Raw genomic sequence first — 24,399 nt, forward strand, 5'->3', positions numbered from 1 at the left:
CTTGGTACAGTAGTTAAGGGCACTCACCCACTGAGACGTTTTAGAGACCCCAGTTAAAATTGCGTTATGACCATGCTGTGCGTGTCCTGGGTAACTGCATGACAAATACAAAGTGAGAACTCAACAAATTGCTTCAGGCCTCAATCGTGACTAGCTCCGTCTGTTGATTCTGATGAAGACTAATACTTGAGTACATAGAGCCAAGACCACCTTGTACTGGAGGATTAAAAATTATTATTTTTTTTTTTCTTTTATTGTAAAAGAAAGATTATAAATGGATGACTGGGTTCAGCTTGGCCACCAAGCTGGGAAATAGGAAAAACCTGCATAATAAGTATCTTTTATAAGGCTAAAAGCATCTGAATGCATTTAAACAATCATAAATCCTATTCATTCTGAAACCATAAATTGGTAAATCTGGAATCCTTGGGCCTCACGTGTTCACCTGGATTCACCTTGTTCCCTCCATTCACGGTCACCTCTTTATCTTTGAAACACATAGGGGCGATTTATTTAAAGGGGATGGCCGCAATGCGCTGTTCTGGAATAGCACATCGCAACAAGGAATACCGCAAGTATTGGGCAGCACAGGTTCTGTTATGGTCAGCACTACTGCTTTACAGCACCGAGATCTTGGACTCGAATTTTCACCGGTGCCTTAACTGTGTGGAATTTGTATATTTTTCCCCTGCTTGCTTGCATTTCCTCGGGGTGCTTCGCTTTCCTCCAACACCACAAAAATATACTAGTAGGTTAATTGGCTCTCGGTAAAAATGAACACTAGTGTGTGCATATGGTAGGGAATATAGATTGTAAGCTCCACTAGGGTCAGGGACTGATGTGAATGGCCAAATATTGTCTCTAAAGTGCTGCGTAATATGTATTCTCTATATAATAACGGGTTGGGTACTGGATGCCAGCACTCGGGATCTTGGTGGTCAGAATCTCGACGCCGGCATTCTGATGAGGTTACAATGCTGATGCCTAAAGATAATCACTCCGAACAAAAGTCCTGACCCTCCTTCCCTGGTGCCTACACCTAACCTCCCCCTATTTCCTAAATAACGGTTAATAAAAAAAACTATTTTCCTTGCACTCCATAGACCACTGCAGGAAAAACTTTCAGTGTTGAATTACCCTAGCAGGCAAATGTGTGCGCAATCGAATAGTGTGGTATTGTTCTGCGGCACATAGCCCTAGATTGCGAGCTATGCAGGTGTGATGCACCATGGACAGTGGTGGTGCAAGTGTGCAGTGATTGAGGACGGCTATGAAGCAAAACATACGGTATAGATGGGGGCCTCATAGATGCGTTCCACTCTGCATAGGGGTAATTACATACGTTTCTCCTTGCACACGATAACTACCCAAGACTTCCACTTAACTCTGTATCGTCCCCTTTCGTCTGCTGTACAGATGTGCCCTTATACACTATTGCTGCAGTCTACGGCAAATAGCCCCTCTCACTCCATGTCCCGTCTGAGTTTGCTTGTGCAAATCATCTTTCGCTCCTTTTTCGGCCACAATGCGCCTTAGTCGCATACGGACGAGACTGCACTGATTAATTTGATATACGACACATCATGTGCAACGGAGACTGGATCTGTATAAGACGTGCTATGATGTAGCAGCCGCAGCTTTTTCCACGCCAAGTTCCGTTGTGATTTGTATACAGACTCAGTCGCACACAGATATACAGGTGTCGCATATGAAATGTACCAGGGCAGTCTGGTGAAGCGGTTTGTTGCATCCATTTGCAACTAAGACACATTTTCAAGCAAAAAAAAAATATTCCCTGCACAAGTCAGACGGGACCTGTCGACTCACTTGTGACGTGTGGCATCTCGCGTCACACATGGCTAGGTGTAAGAGGACACTTCTGTAGGTATATTTGTGCCTGTTGGAGAATCAAATATTACTGTTAATATGAATAAGAACTTTATTTCATGTTTGTTTTCAATACATTGATCGGTTCTGCAGCGACCAAATCCGACAAGGCATATTTCTTCTAAATGCAGGTCCAGCTCTGCTCCCAAACACCAAGCTGTAGCCTACGCTGCTATAGTTGTTGTTACGCTGTTAATGGACGGTAATGGTAAATGAATGCTTTAAGTGGTGATGATTAACCATTTTAAAAGAGTTTATCAATTTTAAGTAATGCTAAAGCTTTGAAAGAACTGCTCCTTTGTGTGTGTTTCTCCTTTCTAAACTGACCTCTGACATATCCTTTCAGACACAATAAAACTTGTATGTACTTTCTCAGCCTCCTAAACTCTGTAAATTATTCTCTCACGTCTGTCAGTTTTAGACACGCAAATTGACTAGGTGCCCTTCAATTAGCCTAACACAAGTAAAGCTCACATCATGCTTATTTACTGTGCATTGCAAACGACAGATTACTATACAGAAAGGTAGTCAGTCGTTTCTAATGTTTACTTTCAGATTTAACTTTCCGTGTGTGATAGTCGAAAAGGTTAAGGGCCTTAAACCTATAATAATATTATTAAGCAAATATGTGGTTTCTTGTATATATTTTTTATACAATATACTTCCTAGCAAAGTGAGTGTTACCATGGTACATAGAGCTGATTGTCTAATTATAATGGGTCCTATACAGTGTCGGACTGGGGGACGAAGTGCCCACCAGAGGATTGCAAATTTTTTTGTGTGTCACTCGGCTACTTCTGTTGAAATCTTACTGTGGACAGTCTCCAGATATCATGGTCGCTATCTACTAGAGCAAGGGTGGCCAACCCGTGGCTCTCGAGCCGCATGCGACTCCTTTGTTTCTAAAATGTGGCTCCCCCTACTGGAACTGGGTTCGCTGGTCTCTAAAGCTATCAGAGACTAAAGAAGCCTCCAGCAGGAGCGCAGGGCAGGCTCCTCACATCGCGGGTGATGTCATGACCTCTATGACAGCAGCATAACCCCCACCACCACCTCGTCGCTGTCTGCTAATTTCCGCCCCTTCACAGAAAAGGGCGTGTCCACTATGCAGTTGGGCCCACCAGGGAATTACCCGATTCCCTGGCAGCACAGTCCAAACTTGGTCCTATATGTGTTTCACATGCCATGTTATGGGATGTACCAAGACTCTAGAGAGTTCTGTCCAGGAGCTACATAGTTGATAATGAATTGATAGGCAGCATCTTTCAAAAATGGTTGTCTTCAATGGATGTCTGTAGGTAAGAGATGAGCTTTAAGTATAACAGGCCGTATAAACGATTAGGCAGTAGCATTTATATTCTGAGATATTTTTGTAGTATGGAAATTCATTTAAGCGTGCTTTTTTTTTTTTTTTAAAGCACATTTTGGCAGACAACCTTTTTGAAGTTTGCAGATTAAGTAAACGAATGTAAAACAATTAATGTGAACTTTCTGTAAATGTATAGTTAAACATGGGAATATTATTCAATGTTTAGATCATATGGAAGTTGTTTTATTGTCAAATGTTTTATGTTAATGGCCTCTGATAATGTTTACGTTAATGGCCCCTGATAATACTTTCCTTTGACATAAATTTCTTTGACTGTGAGATGCAAATTCTGCTGCATGAATAAGTGCTTCAGTGCTTACAGTTCTTCCATGCAATGTCTGTCTCACTTTCTGCCAATGACTGTCTATTATAAATAGAGACTTTCTTGTGCACGGGCCAGTCAAGGAGGCTGGAGTGGAAAATAGAGAAGTGGGCTCTCTCCCAATTTCCATGAACTGGTTTCCTCTTTCTCATAATTTTTTATTGATATTGGCTTGGTAAAATTCTGTACTAACACCATGACTATTTATGATGCTGGTGTCAAAGTAACGGGATCTACAGTGCATCCGTAGAGGTAGACATTGGTGAAGAAAACAATAGCCCTTTCAGATAAGCGACCCATACACGGTGCAATTTTTTTCTTTTGCATGATATGGCCGATTTTGATCGATCTAACGATCAATCATGCACAACATGTATTGTTTTTGTCCTTTTACGTTGCCGATGCACGTCCCCACCGTCGTATAGCTGGATCGTAGATCTTACGGCAAAACCGTAAGATTGCGATCTATTGTGTACAATGTGATGCACATTAGCATCCGTATCATATGATCATACCGATCAATCGTAGACCATTTGAACACATCGTATGGAGAATTTCAAGGGAGATCGTACAACACATCGTGACGTTTCAATATCGCACCGTGTATGGCCGGCTTTAGGGGCATATGTATCAAAGCTTGATGTGAGATAAAGTTGTGAAATATATATCACCAACCAATCTGCTCCAAACTATCATTTCTTAAACACAGCCTGCAAAATGTAAGTTAGAAGCTGATTGGTGATATATATCTCACAATTTTATCTCACATCAAGCTTTGATACATATGCCCCTTAGTCTTCTAACATTTGTACAAGGGACAGTTTCAATTGGAAAATTGAAGCTATTTTGTTTTGTACCTGGACAGACTACTAAAGTCCTTGGGGATTGGGTTGCCATTTTGTCCTTTTAAGGTGTAGGATATCGTGGTCTAGGGTCACCTGGTGGAAAAGATCATTCTGAATCACTTTTAACCAATATTGTACTGCTAGCAGTTACCTTTACTTAATATAATTGATTTTTACAAGTCCCTATGTACCTTATTTACTCATTTAATTTGATCAAAATAAAGTAATTAATGAGAAGTCCTATATTACTCACTCATAGGTTACAAAGCCACAAACTCCTTTGTCTTCGTTATGAGAAACTACACCTTGCACGTTATTGTGGCAGCAATCTGTGTGATGGTCACCCAGTGCTAAAGTCCCCTCACTGATAGTTTTCCATAATATAAGAGTTACCACTTTTTGTATAATTGAGTTACATAGTTTAGAAATGGACAATATGCTTTGAGTGGTAGTTTATTGCAATATTGTCCATTGCCCATTTTAAAAATAGCAGAGTAACATGACTATAACTGTGGGTTATGCATGATGGGTCTATGTCCTCACTGATCTTTGGACTAGACATTTGCTGAATTACGCTGTTATAGGAGGTAGGCATCATTTCATAGGTTATGTGCAAAAACAGATGGAATGCAGTTTGTGACACCATATCCCCCATGGCACTTGTTCGTAGAAGTTCATTGACTATTTTTTTTTTCTCTTCATGGGGGGAATTTATTTGTTTACTTGCACCTGCAGCTCCCGTCTAAAGTGACGTGCAATATTGAATTGCTGTGCCACTAGGCGCGAGTGCTGAGGGTGCCTATTACCTATATCCCATGTTGCACTGAAATGCCCCTGGATTAGCCGAGTAAAGCGGCTAAATCCATGCAAACTGCTGGGCACGCTGCTCAAACGTCAGTTTTGGCGTCCAGAAGTCCTACTTTGAGCATATTTTTGTGCTCACCACTTCAGATCGGTGCAAATAGAAATAATGGGCGCCCACAGCTCTTGCGCTCAGCGGCACATCAATTAAATATTTGCCGTCACTTCAGATGAGAGCTGTTGGCGATGGTAAACAAATTATTTCCCCACTAAGTGTTTTTTAAAACCCAAGTATAATTTGTGGTTATACTCACAACATGCTTGTCAACTCTCCTGGAATGTCTAGGAGAGTCCTGAGTTTTGAGGGTTTTTCTACGGCTCCTGAAAGAGTGGACCAGTCTCCCGCATGCTGCCCACTTCTCGACCACCGATTGTTGATAGTGTTGCCATTGATGAAGTTTTGATGGCACTATTTGATTGCTATCCTTAGTTCACGTGGGGTTTAAGGATGCAATTTGATTTGAATTGTGTCATTGCGGTCCTGCCCTCTGTTGTAGTATGCTGCATTTCACAACCTTGAATGTCGGGGGATGGAGCCACAATGACATGAGTGCGAAGCTCCGCCCCCGAAACTTCAGACATGGTTGGGCTTAATAGCAAGTATGCCTCCCAAGGTGTCAATGCTATACTGGCCTGCCAGGGACATATTATTCGGGAATAATAGTGAGCAATCCAGATACATCACCTTGTACTGAAGAGTCTATTTGTATGAGCAGATACTCTGCTGCTGGATTCCACATTTGCATTAGTTTGTGACTGATAGTGGTGCAAAGTTTTGAGGTTTATCAGCCTCAATGTTATGTAAGTGAGGTCTTAAAAGAAGTATTTGGTAGATGTGAATCTGTATGATCCTCTCTAACCAGCTTGTTTTGTTACAGCTAAGCTACCAGCTAAAGGTTGGCATAATGTACTGCAAAGCTGGTCAAAGCACAGAGGAGGAAATGTACAATAATGAGGCAGCAGGGCCAGCCTTCGAGGAATTCCTGCAACTATTGGGAGAAAGGGTGCGACTTAAAGGATTTGAAAAGTACAGAGCTCAGCTGGATACCAAAAGTAAGAATCAACAACTACCTTCACTTCACCATAAATAACATTATACTGTATTTAGCATTACAACAAACATGACACTCTACTTATTATGTCTGTAACATTTGGCACATTTTTAATTATTTTATTACTCAGGCTAATTATGTATGATGTGGAGAACATCCGTGAAAGAAATGACAAGACAATTTGTTATATATGTCAAATATAGTATAATATTAGTTTATGAAAATGTGGCATCGCCCTTAGTAACCAATTAGATTTTGTAATTGTTTTAGTACAGTTTGTAAATAGTTTTTAATGTTTGTCCAATCAATCAGTGGGTGTTCCAAATAAACCAATCACCATGAGATGTCTGCACCTGCAAAGTTCAGATCAGCCAGTGACCTCATGCTATGAGGGTGGTCGTCACCTAATCTGAATTATTTATTTTTTTTACTGCTTTTTATTTTACAAATGACATTAATAATATCCAGATATTGAAGCCAACAGTACTTTTCCAGATGTGTCCTCAGACACCTATCCTTTTGCGCCTTATGGTGTGAGGTTTCTGACGCCACCCACATGTGCATTGCATACTTTCCCTGAATTTTGTTACTTTTTCTTCAATTTTGTGTCTTAGTACGCATATAGGGCCTGATTCACTATGGATTGCGGCTGCGATTACGCACACAGGTCTGCTGCGAAAATATGCTAATGAATGCAATCGCAAAGCCCCGTCGCACAGCCAGCATAAAGACACCCACTACCGCTATCTCACATCCGTAAAACCTTGCAATTCTGCATATACATCGGAAACATCGAGTAACATCGGCCCGTCACGCACAATTACAACAGGTCTGACCTTACTCAGAAATTGCTAACCTTGTCGCACGCATTGAGTACTCAATATGTACTCATACTCGTATGCTTTCGCAGTGGCTAATTTATGCATTCCCAAGCAGCTGCGTTTCTCCTACCACTCCCCCGTCACCACTCCCCAAACACTGATGTCCTGTCTGTGATGGCTTTGTATCTGTATAGGTGATCGCAGTGCAATCACAATGCTATTTCTCGCACGCGCACTACAAAACATGCGCAGTACGCACCATCAGCGGACCTGCGCACGCAGTTGCGATCTGTGATGAATCAGACCCATAGTGTACTAGGTACATGGTATTAGTTTTGTTTGGTCAAAAAGTAATTGGTGTGAAGTAACAGATATAGCATAACCATTCATGGCGCAGATTTTGGACTTTTCTTTTGCGTTTTTAAACAGACTGCATACTTTTTTAATCAATTTATTACCTTTATCTATTATGAATCTTGCTTTGCTTATATTTAGTACCCTGTACTTAGTATTTTTGTACCAAAGAACTGGTATGTCACAGACTAAACATAACGATGCATGGCATAGGTCACTCGTACCTTTTACCCTAGATTATGTATTTTTATCTCCGTTTTGCTACATTTACCTCAATTTTGCATCTTAGTTTGCTTAAGGTGTACTAGGTACTTAGGATTAGTGTGTTGATGCTGCTAAGTCACCAAGTCATGGCGCGCTAAACGGGGCTACTCGACGCGACTCGAGGATAGGTGTATGTGAACACATCTGACTTGTTTATAAGTATTTATGTTGAATTTCCTCAGATTAAAGGGGTGATATTAATTCTGTGCCATAGGGAGAAGCTTGATCTGTCCCTAATAACGCATATAAAAACCATGCAATGTAATATACCCCCTATAGTCTCAAAACCGTACATCTTAGCAGCTGTTTAATGGAGATTGTAGCACTTTCTTACATTAATACCATCAAACACAAATACACAGCATAAGAATAACGCTTAGCAATAAATTAGTCTCTGTGATATCCTAAGCCCTTTTCTTCCACCTTAAGGTTCCGTGATCCCCTCTTCACTTTTCACTTCCACCTTTCTAAATTCCCTAATATATACATTGGCACTGAGGGTGTTTGGTGGCAGCATTGTGCATGTCTCACCTAGATGAGCAGCTGTCTGATTTGCTGGTCATAGTGAAACTGGTGGGCAGTATAATAACCCAGGTGCTAATCCGTTTAAAACCTTTCTTTATACTCCTTCATGGCTAACCCCAAAGCATAAAGTTACCAATCTCTGCTAAATGTGTTCTTGTTGCATTACCAGGTCTAATCAGAGATTCAATGCAATACATTTATTACTTGTACTACTTGTACCAAACAACAGTTAGAAAACAGTAGAGCGTTCTCTTTATCTAGAACTGCAGGAATATTTATCTTCTTCTGACTCTTTGGGAATGGAAAATAAAGCCCACCCATCTGTCTACAAATAGTAGACCACCATCAAAAAGAAATGATTCATGGTTCCAGAAAGTATTCCCTGGCATGTAGCTCTGTCCATTCAGCGTATTGGAAACTTGAAATGATTGTGTGGCTGGTTTTTGCAGCAAGTTTTAAGCATGGTTCAGCACACATTTGGAACAGTTCAGCATTGAGCAACCATGTTTTCATTCGCCTTTCCTGGCAACAAAACACAGCAGCTGTAAAATCTAGACACATTGGACAGAAGTAGATAGGTTGGTTTATGAAACAAAGCAAGCCTGCTTTGTACTTGCTACTGTAGCAAGTTATGTGATCATCACCAATTGTGTTATTTCTAAAAGAATCTTTAAATATGGGGTGTGGACATGTACTTTTGTTTTTTTTCAAGGTAAATTATTAGAAAAGTTTTAGAACCATTTAATACTCTGTAAAAATAATTGTTGTTATATGTTTAGATAAAACATTTCTTAGTTGCCCTTTTTTGTCATTCATTATATTTTTATTATAGTGATTTAATTGTAATGTATTCATAACCAATTTGGAATTTATGGGAAATATTGCATTGGTTGCTGAGAGTTATTGCTGTTTGTTAGTAAATTACTCCCAAATAAGTGTTAAAATACTTTTTCAACTTTACTGGACAGTTCCAAAACCTCAACTGTGTTGGTAGTGGTGCATGGTGGTTGGGATTTGTAAGAAACTATGAATAGATTTGTCTTAAATTTTGTGGTTAAAGGGGGGTATCCACTAGACGCTAAAGTTGAACGATAACGATAAAATTGTTCGATAATCGTTTGAACATCGTTTGAAAATTTGGTCTTTTAGACATCTGTCATCGTGCAAACATGCTGGTCAACCTGACGATATCGTCAGGCTCATCATGTTTCCAGATGATGGATGACCCTGCACTGAACGTCTGCTCGTTCAGTGCAGGCACATCACACGACTGACAAACGACTGCACGATTACAATGTCGTAATCGTGCAGTCGTTTTCAGATCTTGTAGTGGATGCCCCCCATAAGTCTGTAAAATCTTGTCAGCCACATAAAGCTGCAGTTTAACGCTTAAGTGTACATTTAAGAAGCAGCGGCCTGCAAGAATTGTGTTTTGTTTTCAATGTTAGTGCCTTTTTACGTTCAGGGTCAAGCCCACCGAGAAGCGTTGTTTTGTAAATGTACCCCTTAGTCTTTTTATCCCACCATACTATATTTAGAATGTCATAGTGGAAATTGCACTCCTTGACCTTTTTATAGAATGCCAGCACCTCATTTAGTTACCAAATTTTAAAGGTCCAGAAGGTTGCCAAAACTATGAATATTTGAGATGTTGTTTGAATGGAATAATCATATTCTCCACACAGCATATTCCTCTGAATGATGGTGATTGTTACCCTGTTTCCATCGTTTTGCCTTACTACTGTACACACTGTCTTGGGCACTGTGAATTTGGCACCCTGTGTCCCAGGGTCTGATTTCTTTAGACCTTAAGAGCTATAAATTACGTATTAAGGGGGAGATGTATCAAACCTTCTCAAAAGAGTGGAGGAGCTACACATAGCGACCAGCAGGCTTCTAGTTATCATTTATCAGGTACATTCCCTGAAATGACAGCGAGAAACATATTAGTCGCTATGAACAAGCTCTACAGCTGTCCTGTTTTAAAGGTTTGATGCATTCCCCTTATATTGGTGTAGGATAGATCATAGCACAGTCTGCCAGCTCCGCTCCTAAATCAGAGTCTAGTCTCTGCTATAGACAACATGTTCTTTTCCGGACAAATGCCATCACTGAAGAACCCTTTGGCTAAAAGCTTAATACCAGAGACACTGTGGGCCTGATTCAGAGCTGTGCGCAAGTCTGCTTTGCGGATGGATCTCGCAAATTTTAGTAATTGCGCAGTTGTTGGAGCAACTTTGAGCTGCTACGGGTAATTCAGAGTCCTATGCATCTCAGCTGCATCTCCTCTTGTGGCATAATGGGTGTAACTGGGCAACAACTGATCATTCGCAAGTAGGGTGAGCATTCTGTGGGTGTTGAGACAGAACTTCAGGCTTTACAGAGTTGTGGGCCTGCAGAGGTCCGTCTGATTTTAGAATGAACTCTTGCTACTTTCAGAAGCAAATCTATAGGTGCAGTGCGGCCACATAGATGCAGCAAATTCTGAATATAGGCAGCGATTCGCATCTATTGCCAAACAAGTGATGCAGCCTCAGGTGCGGACAAATTAATGCGACTCTAAATCCGCATACAAATTACTTTTAATGCAGCTGGTGTACTGTATATTAAACGTCTGGGTTCTCATGGCTGACATTACAAAAAGTGAATACAAAAAACACCTGAATTTGAATTAGTTCATCTGCGTGTCTGTGTTTTTGTTTAAAACTATGTCTATTGTATGTACTGACATGACTAGAACACCAGAGCACAGCATGTAACAGAGACCGAGTGGGTGCAACTCTAAAAGCAAATAGCAGAAAACCATTAAATGGAGGCATTGATGGGTCTTTTCAATGGAGATATCAAGGATAAATATATTGAGAACAAAAAGAGCAGTGAAAAGTCTTTCTTCATTGCATCAAGGATGAATTTCTTGAGGCCACAAAGTTGGTTTTATCATGGCAAAATTGTTATATTGCACAATAGATGAGTCATTAGAACCAGTTACAATATCTGATACAAACTAAAACTGCTGCTATATACTTGTATACTGTTTAAATGTATTCAATAAAGTTTAACAATAGTTCATATTTGTGATTCACTGACACAAGAATAATGGATATCCGTTTACATTCACTATATGACTCACAGCAATTAGAATTGATACAGTTTTGCCTCTGAAGTTAGAAGCTCTCTAAATACAGTTTTTGGCATTCTGGTGGCATTTAACAGGTGATTCCAGGTCTCCATTAGCAAAATAATATATGCTTAATGTAGATCAACAAGTTGAAAGGATTATATCCTTATTTGTGGATGTGTTCAGCCATTCTGCTAGGAAACTTTTTTTTATCTTAAATCAACTTACGTTTTACATTTGATCCACATCTATGTGAAAGCACAAAATACCCATTGGGAAAAATATAAAACCTTAAAATTATACTCCAATCTAATTTATTTTGGGAGCATGGCAGACAATGTGGTATCTTTTATTGCTAGTGCATTCTATACTAGGGTGAGGATTTCAACTACCAGTGTTAAAGTCCAAACATAATGCTACGTAGATATTACATTTCCGTCTCTGCCATAAATACACTAATAGTTTAACCCTTTATCTGTTAACAGCCGATTCAACTGGTACCCACTCTCTTTACACTACATACAAGGATTACGAGATCATGTTTCATGTCTCTACCATGCTGCCATACACTCCAAACAACAAGCAACAGGTAAGTACTTTTCATCTGAGCCCTTATGGAAAATGTTATAGATAAATGCTTTAAGACTAGCTGTGTTTTATTATGTGGACTGGTTGCAAGCAAAAAAAACAACAGATTTTTATAGTGCCTCATGTGCGGTCTGTGTTCCTGGTCAGGTGACATTTTGTTACCCTACATGCAGGCCAATTAGTGTTTGAGGGACCTTTTCATCATAACTAAAGTAAAGTTTTCCCTCCCTTTTTACTTATTTGTTATTTTCAAGTATCACTGCTATTCATCTAACATGTAGCGAAGGAGATATCACTGATATCTACTTGTTACAGTCCTGCTGCGTTCAGTTCCACACTCCCCATACTTTATGGGGATGTAGAAATTAAACCATTTATCAAATTCTGAAAATTAGGTATTTTTGTAATAAAATTCAAAGAGCCTTTGCTATATACAAACATACCTGCGTTCGGGGCTTTCTTCCTGGTTACCCGGCAGGGTACCAACCATAGAAATCACACAATAGGGGTGGCACTCAGGCGACTTGGTAAACTTATGACTTCAGGAGCCTGTAGTTAATCAACATTTCAGAACTTTTAATGTTCTTCCATCAGGTTTCTGAAACGTTGATTAATACCTATAATCGCATGGTTTCTAGTCTGTATAGATGAAGCAAACTGCCCAGAAAGAGCTATTGCCAAATTCGTCAAGGTCAGGTTAGCTCACCTAATAACTGGGCAAACACTGTGGAGCAGCCTTTAACCGCTTGCCTGGCACAGTCGTATCTGATACGACCAGTCAGAGAAACACAGTGGGCGGCTTGCTGTAAGTTAACTTCCAGCAGTCGCCCATCTCAGAGGGACCTGCCGGTCCCTCTACACCTGCGCCGCCTCCTCCTTTGTGTCCCGATCACTGCTGGCCACAGTGATCGGGCCCCGGCGGCACCCCCGTAGAAGCAGCAGCCACGGCTCCTGTAGCCGCTGCTGCTGCTGCGCCCGATCACTGTGGCCAGCAGTGATCGGACAGCCATTTCAATAATAGGCAGTAGCGGCGGCTCTGGTAGCCGCCGCCGCTGCTATGTAGTGGAGCCGCTAGCGGGACACCCTCCCGCTGCGGCTCCGGATCACAGTGATCAGTGAGATCACTGTGTGAGAGAAGCAGCAGCGGCGGCTCTGGTAGCCGCCGCTGCTGCTATGTAGCCGGGCCGCTAGCGGGACACCCTCCCGCTGCGGCTCCGGATCACATTGATCAGCAAGATCACTGTGTAGTCAGCAGCAGCAGCGGCTCTGGTAGCCGCCGCTGCTGCTATGTACCTTGGCAGCCCCTCCCACTACTTTCCGGCCTCAGCTCCACCTCCCCAAGTCCCATGTGTCCCGATCACTGCTGGCCACAGTGATCGGGCAAAATACAAAAATAGTTATAAAACATGTGTATACATATATATGTATGTATATGTGTGTGTGTGTGTGTGTGTGTGTGTGTGTGTGTGTGTATATATATATATGTGTGTGTGTGTGTGTGTGTGTATATATATATATATATATATATATATGTGTGTGTGTATGTATGTATGTATGTATATATATATATATATATATATATATATATATATATATACATACACACACATATGTGTGTGTAAGCAGGAGCAGTATATATATGTGTGTATATATATACACGTGTGTGTAAGTAGGAGCAGTGTATATATATATATATATAGATATATCTATATATTCGAGATATATATATATTCGATATATATATCGAATATATAGATATATCTATATCGAGCTTATATATATATCTGTATCGAACACATATATATATCTATATCGAATATATATATCTATATCGAATATATATATATATCTATATCGAATATATATATATCTATATCGAATATATATATATATCTATATCGAATATATATATTCGATAGATATTGCAGAGCCTCTGATTAGGGATGGCAACCGACCATCGACGGTTTGTAAACATCGATGGCCTGACTGTAAACAAGTGGTTTGCCATTGCTGGTGGCCATCAATGTTGCACCATCGTTGGTAGCCCTCAATCGATGTTTATGAAACATCGACAGTTGTGGTCTACACAGATCTTGCCCAATCGCTAAACAATTGATGGCTTCTAACGATGGTTGAACCATCGATGGTACAGCTGTCAATGGCCATCACTACAGTATAACATAAAAATTGCTATTTTTATGGTATACTGGGTTTTAAAAAAAAATTTTTTTTTCAAATAAAATTGTGATGGATAAGTTTAAAATTGTGTTCTTGACCTAATTCAGTCATAAAAGAAACCGACAATTTTGGAGCGGTTTTTGGAAAAAGATTTCGTCAGTTAAGTGGTTAATCTGTGAGCGGTTTGGGACTGAAAATTGCATCTGATGTGTGCCAATTTTAAAAATCATGAAGGAAACAAAAAAAAACAATTAGTAAATAAACCCCAGGTGTCTTACGGTCTATTTTAAAGGACTCTTCATACATGTTGGTTGCATATAAAAGACTGCTTAAAACAAGCAACACTACAGATGTGCTCTCGTACATCTACGGTAGCTCTCCTACATCTAGCCTTAATGAGTGACCCGCCAGGTCCCATGCAATTCTGCTAGCCTTGGGCCTTTTTTGTTGCTGAAAATTAATCTAAGTCAAAATGCAATGGGACTAATACACACCAGCAGACTATGCTGATTAATTTGATGTACCACACTTGTATATCTGTGTGCATCGGAGTCTGTATATGAAGCACAACGGAACTTGGAATGAAAAAAGCAGCGGCTGCTACATTGTTGCACTTCGTATACAGATTCAGAGACTCAGTCACACACAGATATACCAGTGACACATACCAAATTAATCAGCACAGTCTACAGATGCGTCCTATTCCCATCGCATTGCGACTTAGACACATTTCTGGCAAAAACAGGACGCCTGGCGATAGTGGTGAGGGGCATTTTGGTACAACTGCAGCAAAGATGTGTAAGGACACATCTGTATATAAAAGAGCTAATAACAATATTCGCAGCTATACTTTGTGTTTACCAGCTAATGTTCACACGGGTGGGTGTGTCGGGTTAACTCTGTACCTTACAGTCATTTTTAAATGTTTTTTTGCATAATCTTTTTATATGTGTAAAAACAGTTTCTTATTTGTGTTCACACAAAAGGGCTACAGCACAAAACACACAAAACCCTTCCCCTTTCTGCACATTTAGCAACCTTACTATTGTAACTATTGTTGAGTGACTTAGCCATGCCAACTGCACAAGATCATATGGCAATTAAATGCAATCAAGCACAATAACATGTGTGGCTTAGTTATGCTATTTAAGCAGTTCAGCTCCTTGCCATCTGTGGTGTGGAAACAATGTTTATAAAGGAAGTTTATTAGCTCAGGTGTACTAATTATTACTCATCCAGCTCCTAAGAGCTAAACAAAATACCTGGGCTGGTGAGTACTGGAAGAATAGCCAGACTGGAATTGATTGTGCGTTTGATAAGAATGGAACAAATAGACTTCTGCTTTCCATTTGTTTCAGGCCCAGTGATTCTAAGCAAATTGTACAAGTCCTTAGGAATAGATTTACTAAGGATTGTTTTAGCATTAATTCCTATTGCTGTGTTAAAACGGTCAGTCTAAGCCACCAACTATCGGCAACTTTGACATGCCGCGCCTTAGCAAATGAACCCTTTACCATTAATTTGGGTACTCGCCGTACAGCGGTGTCAGCCAGCTACGCGCCGATCTAACGATACACAGCGCACACCGTACACACTTCACGATCCAGCATATGACTGCACGATGTATCATTACATGCTGCATGTAACTGCACCACGTCGTTCATTGCTTCATCCCATCTTACGTGCAGGACAGCAGATGGGACGATGCTATGATCCACTGTCTGGAACTACTGATCAGACATACACATTATACAATGTGTGCACTATATTGTTTGATCCGCATCCGGATAATATATTGTATAGTGTGTACCCAGCTTTACATTCACATCACTATGGGCCAACAACCTACCAGAATCTATATGGCCGACCTGTTTCACTTACCAGGGTAAATTCCCTGTAACAATCTGGGACTAATACAACCCTTTTACAAAAAATGTGTAAATGTTCCATTATCTTATTGGAGCCTGAGATGTATTCCCCTGCAAGTATAGTTGCTAACTAGCCAAGTACAGCTGCTGCTGCTTATTGGACATTTCTCTAATTGGGTGCTAAGGGTAGCTGATTGTGTTCTTCAGTTCATTTACCAATCGGAAATCCCACAAAAAGTTACTTTTATATTTGTAGATGTTACTAGTTGCTCATTTTTATTTCCCTATTCGTATCCTAGTCTTAGGGGCCCTCGAAAATGTTAGCAGTTGTGAGATCGGTATTACTATAGCATCACATGAAATGTGGGTGCTTTTTGATAATAATACACCTAACAACTTATTGTCCGATCCTGCGATCGGATTGGAAACGCCAATCCGCCGTTCGGAAGTGCAGACCGGCAGCCACCGATGTTCCGCGATCCGTTGGAAGTACGGTGAAATTATACATGTTAAGTTGCACCGATTTGCTAATCACGATCATATTTTGATCGTGTTCTGCAAATCAGTGAAATCTCTATCGCAGGATCGCGACAATCCGACGCTAGTGTATGGGCCCCTTTTAGACTAGAGGATAAATGCTGTAAAGAATGGCTTGATGCCGATAGTGAAAATGTTCATTTGGGATGCAGAAGTCTACAAGCATTGCGTGCAGTGTCTCTGGTTTGACAACATAACAGAGGGATCATTATTTAAAAAATAATACAATTAAATTTCAATAATATACAAAACATTAGAAACGTTACGTAATGGCTCAAGGAGAAAGAAATAATTGTCACTTGTTAGATGATGATATACCTCCATGTACATTTAAAGAACAATCCATCACACATGTGGTTTGCGTGCAGAAATCTCCTTTTTATTCATATTTCATGTATTGCTTATATCATCTGTTCATGCAATGATCCATTACTGTAGCATTTGGGTGGTCAATCACACGAAAATGGACTTTGATGTACAATGTTTATTTTTAAATAGTTATATGGGATGACATTCATCTTTACAAAGCAGCAGAACAAAGGATGAGCCAGTAGTCTATATATCCATGGCACTTCTTAAGGGGCCTATCCATTAGCAGATAAAATGAACTCTATATTGTTCAATCGTTCATTATATCTGCTAATGGATAGGCCCTGAACGATGACAGATGCGCACTCCCGTGGCCGATAAATCGCATCCATCATCTCCCCAACATGTTAGTCAATTATCGCATATAGCTGTACGATATTAGCAATATCGTGCAGTTTATATGCAGTGAACAACGAAATATATTAGCAGCAGCTACAGAGCGCTGCAGTGAAAAAAATCCACTCCCTGAATGTCGTCATGCGATATCGCTCATCATTCGTCAAAATCTGTCATGTACATGACAGATATCGTTCAGCACAGCCACCGGAATTTTCATGGGATATCTTTTGTCTTTCATCGCTCAGAAATACATCTGCTAATGGATAAGCCCCTTTACTCTCTGTTTGAGCACCTCTTGTAATCAATTTTATTATCTTTTTGATATAAAGTTTATATTGTGAATGCTCAGGAACACACACTATTCTTCATTCAATGTAAATTGAATCATGCTCAAATCTAAAACACATTTATTAAGGTTTTTCATGCATTGGAAATATGATTGCAAAATGTGTAAACAAAAAAAAAACGGATCTTTTTTTATAGCAACAAAATTATGCGTAAGACCTCTTATATGAAACAAAGTACATGTATCTGAATTGTTCAACAGAATATCACTGTGACATTTAGTTGTGTCCTCTAAAATGCTTTATTCTAGGAACAAAGAGAAGTCAATGTGGATGTAGTACATTTGTTTCACATGGAAGCTGTTTGACACCACAGTATTTACATGATAGGAGCCACCCAACATTGCTCCGTGCCACTGCTTACAGCATCTGTCTATTAGCTTCCTACTTACTGAATCCCCATCATTATGATGCATGCCCTAACATATGCATATGAGAGGACAGGCCACTGCCTACCAAAATAACAGCATCGTCAGATCTGAAATACTCTGTCCTGCTGTAACATTCTGATGGTCTTATTGGCTGAAGGTTTTTCTGTCTCCCACACACTTCAAACCTGGAGACTTCTAGGTAGGAGTGAAAAAATGGTTAATAGGAAGCATAGACCTTAAAGTAATTCACTATATAAGACCATTCTATCAATTAATGTCATTTCCTGGGGAATCTGATATCTTAAAACAATATCTATCATGTTTCAGATATGTTCTTCTATTTGGAAATAAAGTGATCTGTGAACTATGTGCATTAAAGAGCTGCAGTTTTGGCTTGCGATACTGTCATTTGCCATTTCCAGCAATGAACATCCTATTAGAAAAAAAAGACAATAAAATAATGCTGTATTATAGGTAATTATGCAGATCCCACAGCAGTTAAAACAGCCAGCTCCGTAGAGAAATAATTACAAGTGTGCTACAGTAAGCGGTTGTCAGCACACGTTGCCATAGGAACGGAAGTCTGGGTCCCTGCTGTTTGCTTTATGTTCACAAATAGAATTTACTGCTGGTGGAGGATAGGAGGGTCCTTTAGAGTTAAATTGGAAATGCATTATTCATTTAATACCGTGTGTTTTCACATGTTTATGGACAAACACTGCTGTGCTTTCAGGCATCAGAGGAGGTCAGGGACCTGGAAAGACTGAGTACATTCTTTAAAAAAGTGTCTATTATGGTCACTCTATAGCTACAAGCCAGTCTTTTTGTATGCCAGGTGGTAAATGTTGTTTTATACCTGTCTGGTACCTTATGGACCTGTGTAATGAATAAGATCTGTTCATCATTGATTATTTGTGTTTACTCTTTTTTTTTTTGTGGATATCGAATCTCAAAGTACTGTATCTTCAGGCTGAATCATTGTTTGCATCATAGTGGACAGTTACACAATTATGTGTTCCAGTGAAGAAAAAAAAGGAAGATTAAATTTGCAATGTTCGTTAAGTGTTTATTTAATTTGTGCACACCAGGAAATGTATTATTAGCATGCTTTTATTATTTATTTTCAAACTTGTTAAAATTGACATTTCACACAGTGGCGATACCTAAGGGATGAAACCCATATCATGTGCACGCATGCTCGTACATGTAATGCCAGTGACTGCAACAGACCATTAATATGTGTATTACCCAGGAGAATGTATTTATGCCTGCCTGCCAGTCATAAATGAGAATAAATAACCTGTTTAGTCGTATTACAATTGCAGTGATCTTCTGTTTTCTTAAATAAACTCCTGTATCAGGCAGTATTACATGCACTTTGCTGAAGAGCTTTTAGGAAGCCATCTATTGTGTCGCTTAAATGTCCAAAGCTGTGATTTTCTTTAATTGCAGCTGCTGAGGAAGCGTCACATCGGAAACGATATTGTGACAATTGTGTTTCAAGAGCCTGGAGCCCAGCCGTTCAGCCCCAAGAACATCCGCTCTCATTTCCAACATGTCTTCGTGATCGTAAGAGCTCACAACCCATGTACGGACTCCGTCAATTACAGGTACGATTCCCCAGTGCATGGACAATTTGCATAGCACTTAATAGGTGAGGCGCATCAGGGCCTGTTCAGTTGGGCTGTTTTAACCATTTGCTATCAGACACTATGGAAGAATTGGAAATATTACCAGGAGGCACTGGTGTCTACAGTGCAGATCTGATTCACATCTACAAATGACAAATTTGCCTCATTTGGTGCAGAGTACTGGTACTAAGTCACGGTAAAGGAAATACATTTATATGTGTGTTGTTTATTTAAATAGGACATTTACCCCTCTTTCTAAATAAAGCTGCCTTTGTCTCTAAATTTCCTATATGTTTAGACAATGACAAATAATGAGATGTGTATATGTGCCCGATTTACAGAATAGTACATTTGTGTTTTATAATGGGCAAAAAAAAAAAAACCCATCGTATGAATTAGCATATAGAACAAAGCCTGATACTTTGTTTTCCTTTCATTGATTTTGTTATGTTATGATTTATGTATTATTGTGGGATGTTTGTTTCCATTTACAGCACATATTGTTTGTGATTTTAAATGTTGAATGTAACCTTTTTGTTTTCTTCTTGAAATGTTAAAGTAGAGGTGAAACATTTCAGGCACTCCTAGGTTTTTATGGAAGTGATTTAAGGTCTGTTTTTTTACTGGTGTGACTTCTCTAGTATGAGGTCCATTCTCCATGCCGTACACACAAGGCATTGTATTACAGGTATATCACTACCACACATGTATCAATTCATTTGGCCCCAGGTCAGTCTTCCTAAATTTCCAAATGTGAAAACCTTAATAGGGACCAGGCCAGACCTGCTCACAAGGTTTGAAATATAGATATTTAAACAAGTTCTAGATAGAACATGTATGATTTAATTGTTTGTTGTTTTTTTTGTCTTTAATTAAATAGTTGTCATTATAAAGAAGTCCATCAAAAACAGTGAATTTTAGCAAGTTCACAATGTTTTTTTTTTTTTATTGATAATCTTCTTTAAGCCTGGCCCTGTAGTGGTTCAGAGCGTTGTGTAATTTGCATGACCAAGAACAACCTGAATTAAATTGATCAGCCAAAAATCCAGTTGGCAGATGACTGTTGTACCTTCTCCCTCTCCCTATGTTATGCTTATGCTTGGTCCAAGATGGTAGATTTGTCCATTTTGATCATTTACAAAGTTGTTTCTTTTGTTTGGCACTTGTGAGTGGCAAATCAGCCTTTGTGGGGCCATTTTGTTAATGTTGCTACATACTATTCATGTTAATGTCAGAAATTTGAAGTCTTCAGGTTTTGTTGCATCGTATTATTTGTTATTTTTCCATATTGCAGTGTTGCTGTTACAAGATCAAGAGATGTACCTGCCTTTGGTCCACCGATCCCAAAAAGTTTTAACTTTCCTAAATCTGCAGTGTTCAGGGACTTCCTATTAGCAAAAGTTATTAACGCAGAGAATGCTGCTCACAAGTCTGAGAAGTTTCGAGCTATGGCAACGAGGACCCACCAGGAGTATTTGAAAGACCTTGCAGAAAAAAATGTCACCAACACCTCTATTGATTCATCTGGAAAGTTTCCATTCATCTCCCTTGCTTCAAAGAAAAAAGAAAAGGCAAAGCCATACTCATGGGCCGAACTGTACAGCACAGGAGCAATTGTCTGGAGTGTCCAAGTTGAAGATTTCAGCAATGCTCTGGAGATAGAATGTCTCCTGTGCATCTCAAATGAAATCCTGGCTCTGATCGACCATGAAACAAAAACTGTCATATTTAACTGCTCAAGTCGAGATGTTATAGGATGGACGTCTAACAACACAACTGTTAAAATTTTCTATGAGAGAGGGGAGTGTGTATTTATAAGAAGCTACACCACCAATACTGATGAGATAAAAGAAATTGTGAAGAGACTGGAGGTGAGATCAAGCTGTGTAAAGTATTTCTAAATTCTGGTGTATTCTAATGTCAATTGTATAATGCAGTGATTCTCAAACCTCAAGTTTTCTCAACAAGTCATGTCTTGGGGATTCCTGTGTGTGGACACAGGTGGCATAATTACTGACCCCCAAAAAATAGATTCTTACCTTGCAGATTAAAGAATCCACAAAACATGACCTTGAGGACTGGATTGGAGAACCCCTGGTTTAATGTAATCTATTACCTAGATACCATTCACAAAATTGACAAGGAAACTATACTTCTGAAACTCTTAATCCAAATTAGCAAGAATGTAATTGTTAATAAAAGATAAAATGTAAAGTCACTTTGCTTTAGGGAAATAGGATATTGATGCTTTCCGTTTGTACAGTGTCTCATTGATCTCTCTAAAAAGAAACCAGCAGTAGACCCCCATCATTGCAGGGTCCCAGCGTCCCTGGTATGATGCTCCAATTTCAGAATGTCTTGGTGAAAATGTTCCACCTGTTCATCACTTACACTACTCAGGTTGTCAGGGAAAAAGTCTAGATGGGAATGTAAAAAGTGAATTTGACTTTCTAAAACCCATATTCTTGTAGTTGTCCAATAGTTCATTCACAATGGACACGTAGTTGGCCTCTTTTCTGTTCTTTAAGAATCCACGCATAGAAGTCTTGAAGGAGGACGAAGCAGCAGACTCAATTTCCGTCAATTTAGCGTTAAATATTTAATCCGTAAGCAGTTTCCATATTTGGGGGCCAACAAATATGCCATTTAGCTTTTCTTTGCTTCACTTAACTTCGGAAACTTTTCCTTCAGATAACTGAAAGCCTGGCCGTCTTTATCCAGAGCTTTCACAAAATTCTTCCTTAGTCCAATCTGATGTGAAGCAGAAGTAAAATGATTTTATGCGGCTCAACCAATGGAGTGTACTTGACTTTTTTTCTCTCCAGCAATATAGGTTTCTCTCTCTGCCCACTTCTTTGTGATAAAGTGATTTTTAGTGTCTCTGCTGTCCCATAAACCAGTGGTTCCCAAACTTTTTTACTTCACGGCACCCTTAATGACTCAGCAGTTATTTGTGGCACTCCTTGGCCAAAAGAAAATACTTCACTTTATATCCTAACAACAAAGTAGCTGTTATAAAGAATGACAAATACATTGAAAAACAAAAAGCAAGAGGTAATCCTGCCGATATGTGAAAAAAAGATAAGCCACAAAAGTGTACTTAGCGTTGTTTTAATAACATCTGAATGATTTCCCTTCGCCATACAATGGTATGGCAATGTGAAAATAATTAGATGTTTGCAAATAACATAGAGAAGTGTTTTTTCTCTATATTATCTGCTTTCATATACAGTACCAGTCAAAAGTTTGGACATATCTGCTCATTCAATGGTTTTTGTTTATTTAAATTATTTTCAACATAGTAGATTAATATACTGAAGACATCAAAACTATGAAAGAACACATATGGAATTATGTTGCAAACAAAAGTGTTAACAAATCAAAATATGTTTTATATTTTAGATCCTCAAAGTAGCCCCTTTTGCTTGGATGACAGCTTTGCACACTCTTGGCATTCTCTCAATCAGCTTCATGAGGTAGTCTCCTGGAATGGTTTTCCAACAGTCTCGAAAGAGTTCCCAGAGGTGCTGAGCACTTGTTGGCTGCTTTTCCTTCACTCTGCGGTCCAACTCATTCCAAACCAGCTTAATTGGGTTTAGGTTGGGTGATTGTGGATGCCAGGTCATCTGACTCAGCACTCCATCACTTTCCTTCTTGGTCAAGTAGCCCTTACATAGCTTGGAGGTGTGTTTGGGGTCATTGTCTTGTTGAAAAACAAATGATGGTCCCAGTAAGCGCAAACCAGATGGAATGGCATGGCGCTGCAGAATGCTGTGGTAGCCATGCTGGTTAAGTGTGCCTTGAATTTTGAATAAATCCCCAACAGTGTCACCAGCAAAGCACCCCCACACCATCACACCTCCACCTCCATGCTTCACAGTCTCACAAAGACATGGCGGTTGGAACCAAAAATCTAAAATTTGGACTTATCAGATCGAAGTACAGAATTCCACTGGTCTAATGTCTATTCCTTGTGTTTCTTGGCCCAAACAATTCTCTTCTTCTTGTTATTCATCCTCAGTAGTGGCTTCTTCGCAGCAATACAACCATGCAGGCCTGATTCACACAGTCTACTCTGAACAGGTGATGTTGAGATTTGTCTCCTACTTGAACTCTGAAGACTTTGTGGTCTCTAATCTGAGGTGCTGTTAAGTAGCGGTTTCTGAGGCTGGTAACTAATGAACTTATCCTCTGCAGCAGAGGTAATTCTTGGTCTTACTTTCCTGGGGCGGTCCTCATGAGAGTCGGTTTCATCATAGCGTTTGATGGTTTTTGCAACTGCACTTGAGGATACATACATTTCTTGAAATTTTCCGTATCGACTGACCTTCATATCTTAAAGTAATGATGGACTGTTTCTCTTTACTGAGTTGAGTGGTTGGTGCCATAATATGGATTACAACAGTAGTCAAATAGTGGTGTCCACTATGTGCTAATCCTACCTCTGCACAACATAACTGATGGTCTCAAACACAATAAGAAGGCAAGTAATTCCACAGATTGACTCTTGACAAGGCACACCTGTTAATTCAAAACCATTCCAGGAGACTACCTCATGAAACTGGTTGAGAGAATGTCAAGAGTGTGCAAAGCTGTCATCCAAGCAAAATGGGGCTACTTTGAGGAGTCTAAAATATAATACATTTTTTGATTTGCTTAACACTTTTTTGTTTACAACATAATTCCATAGGTGTTCTTTCATGGTTTTGATGTCTTCAGTATATTAATCTACTATGTTGAAAATAATTGAAATAAA

At 39.5% G+C, this 24,399-nt stretch overlaps 1 protein-coding gene across 6 annotated transcripts in view; it reads left to right on the forward strand.

The window, feature by feature from the left end:
- The window catches only part of SIPA1L1 (signal induced proliferation associated 1 like 1), a 289,676-nt gene that overhangs the window by 197,893 nt on the left and 67,384 nt on the right, over positions 1-24,399 (forward strand). For all 6 annotated transcript variants that reach the window (XM_088471233.1, XM_088471227.1, XM_088471231.1 and 3 more), the window contains 4 exons: positions 6,163-6,337; positions 11,904-12,007; positions 19,465-19,622; positions 20,938-21,514. In XM_088471233.1, the coding sequence (XP_088327359.1) occupies positions 6,163-6,337; positions 11,904-12,007; positions 19,465-19,622; positions 20,938-21,514 (1,014 nt within the window). The remainder of the gene's footprint in view (positions 1-6,162; positions 6,338-11,903; positions 12,008-19,464; positions 19,623-20,937; positions 21,515-24,399) is intronic.

Source organism: Taudactylus pleione, unplaced genomic scaffold, assembly GCF_031769625.1.
Source record: "Taudactylus pleione unplaced genomic scaffold, aTauple2 ptg000113l, whole genome shotgun sequence".
NCBI lineage: Eukaryota > Metazoa > Chordata > Amphibia > Anura > Myobatrachidae > Taudactylus > Taudactylus pleione.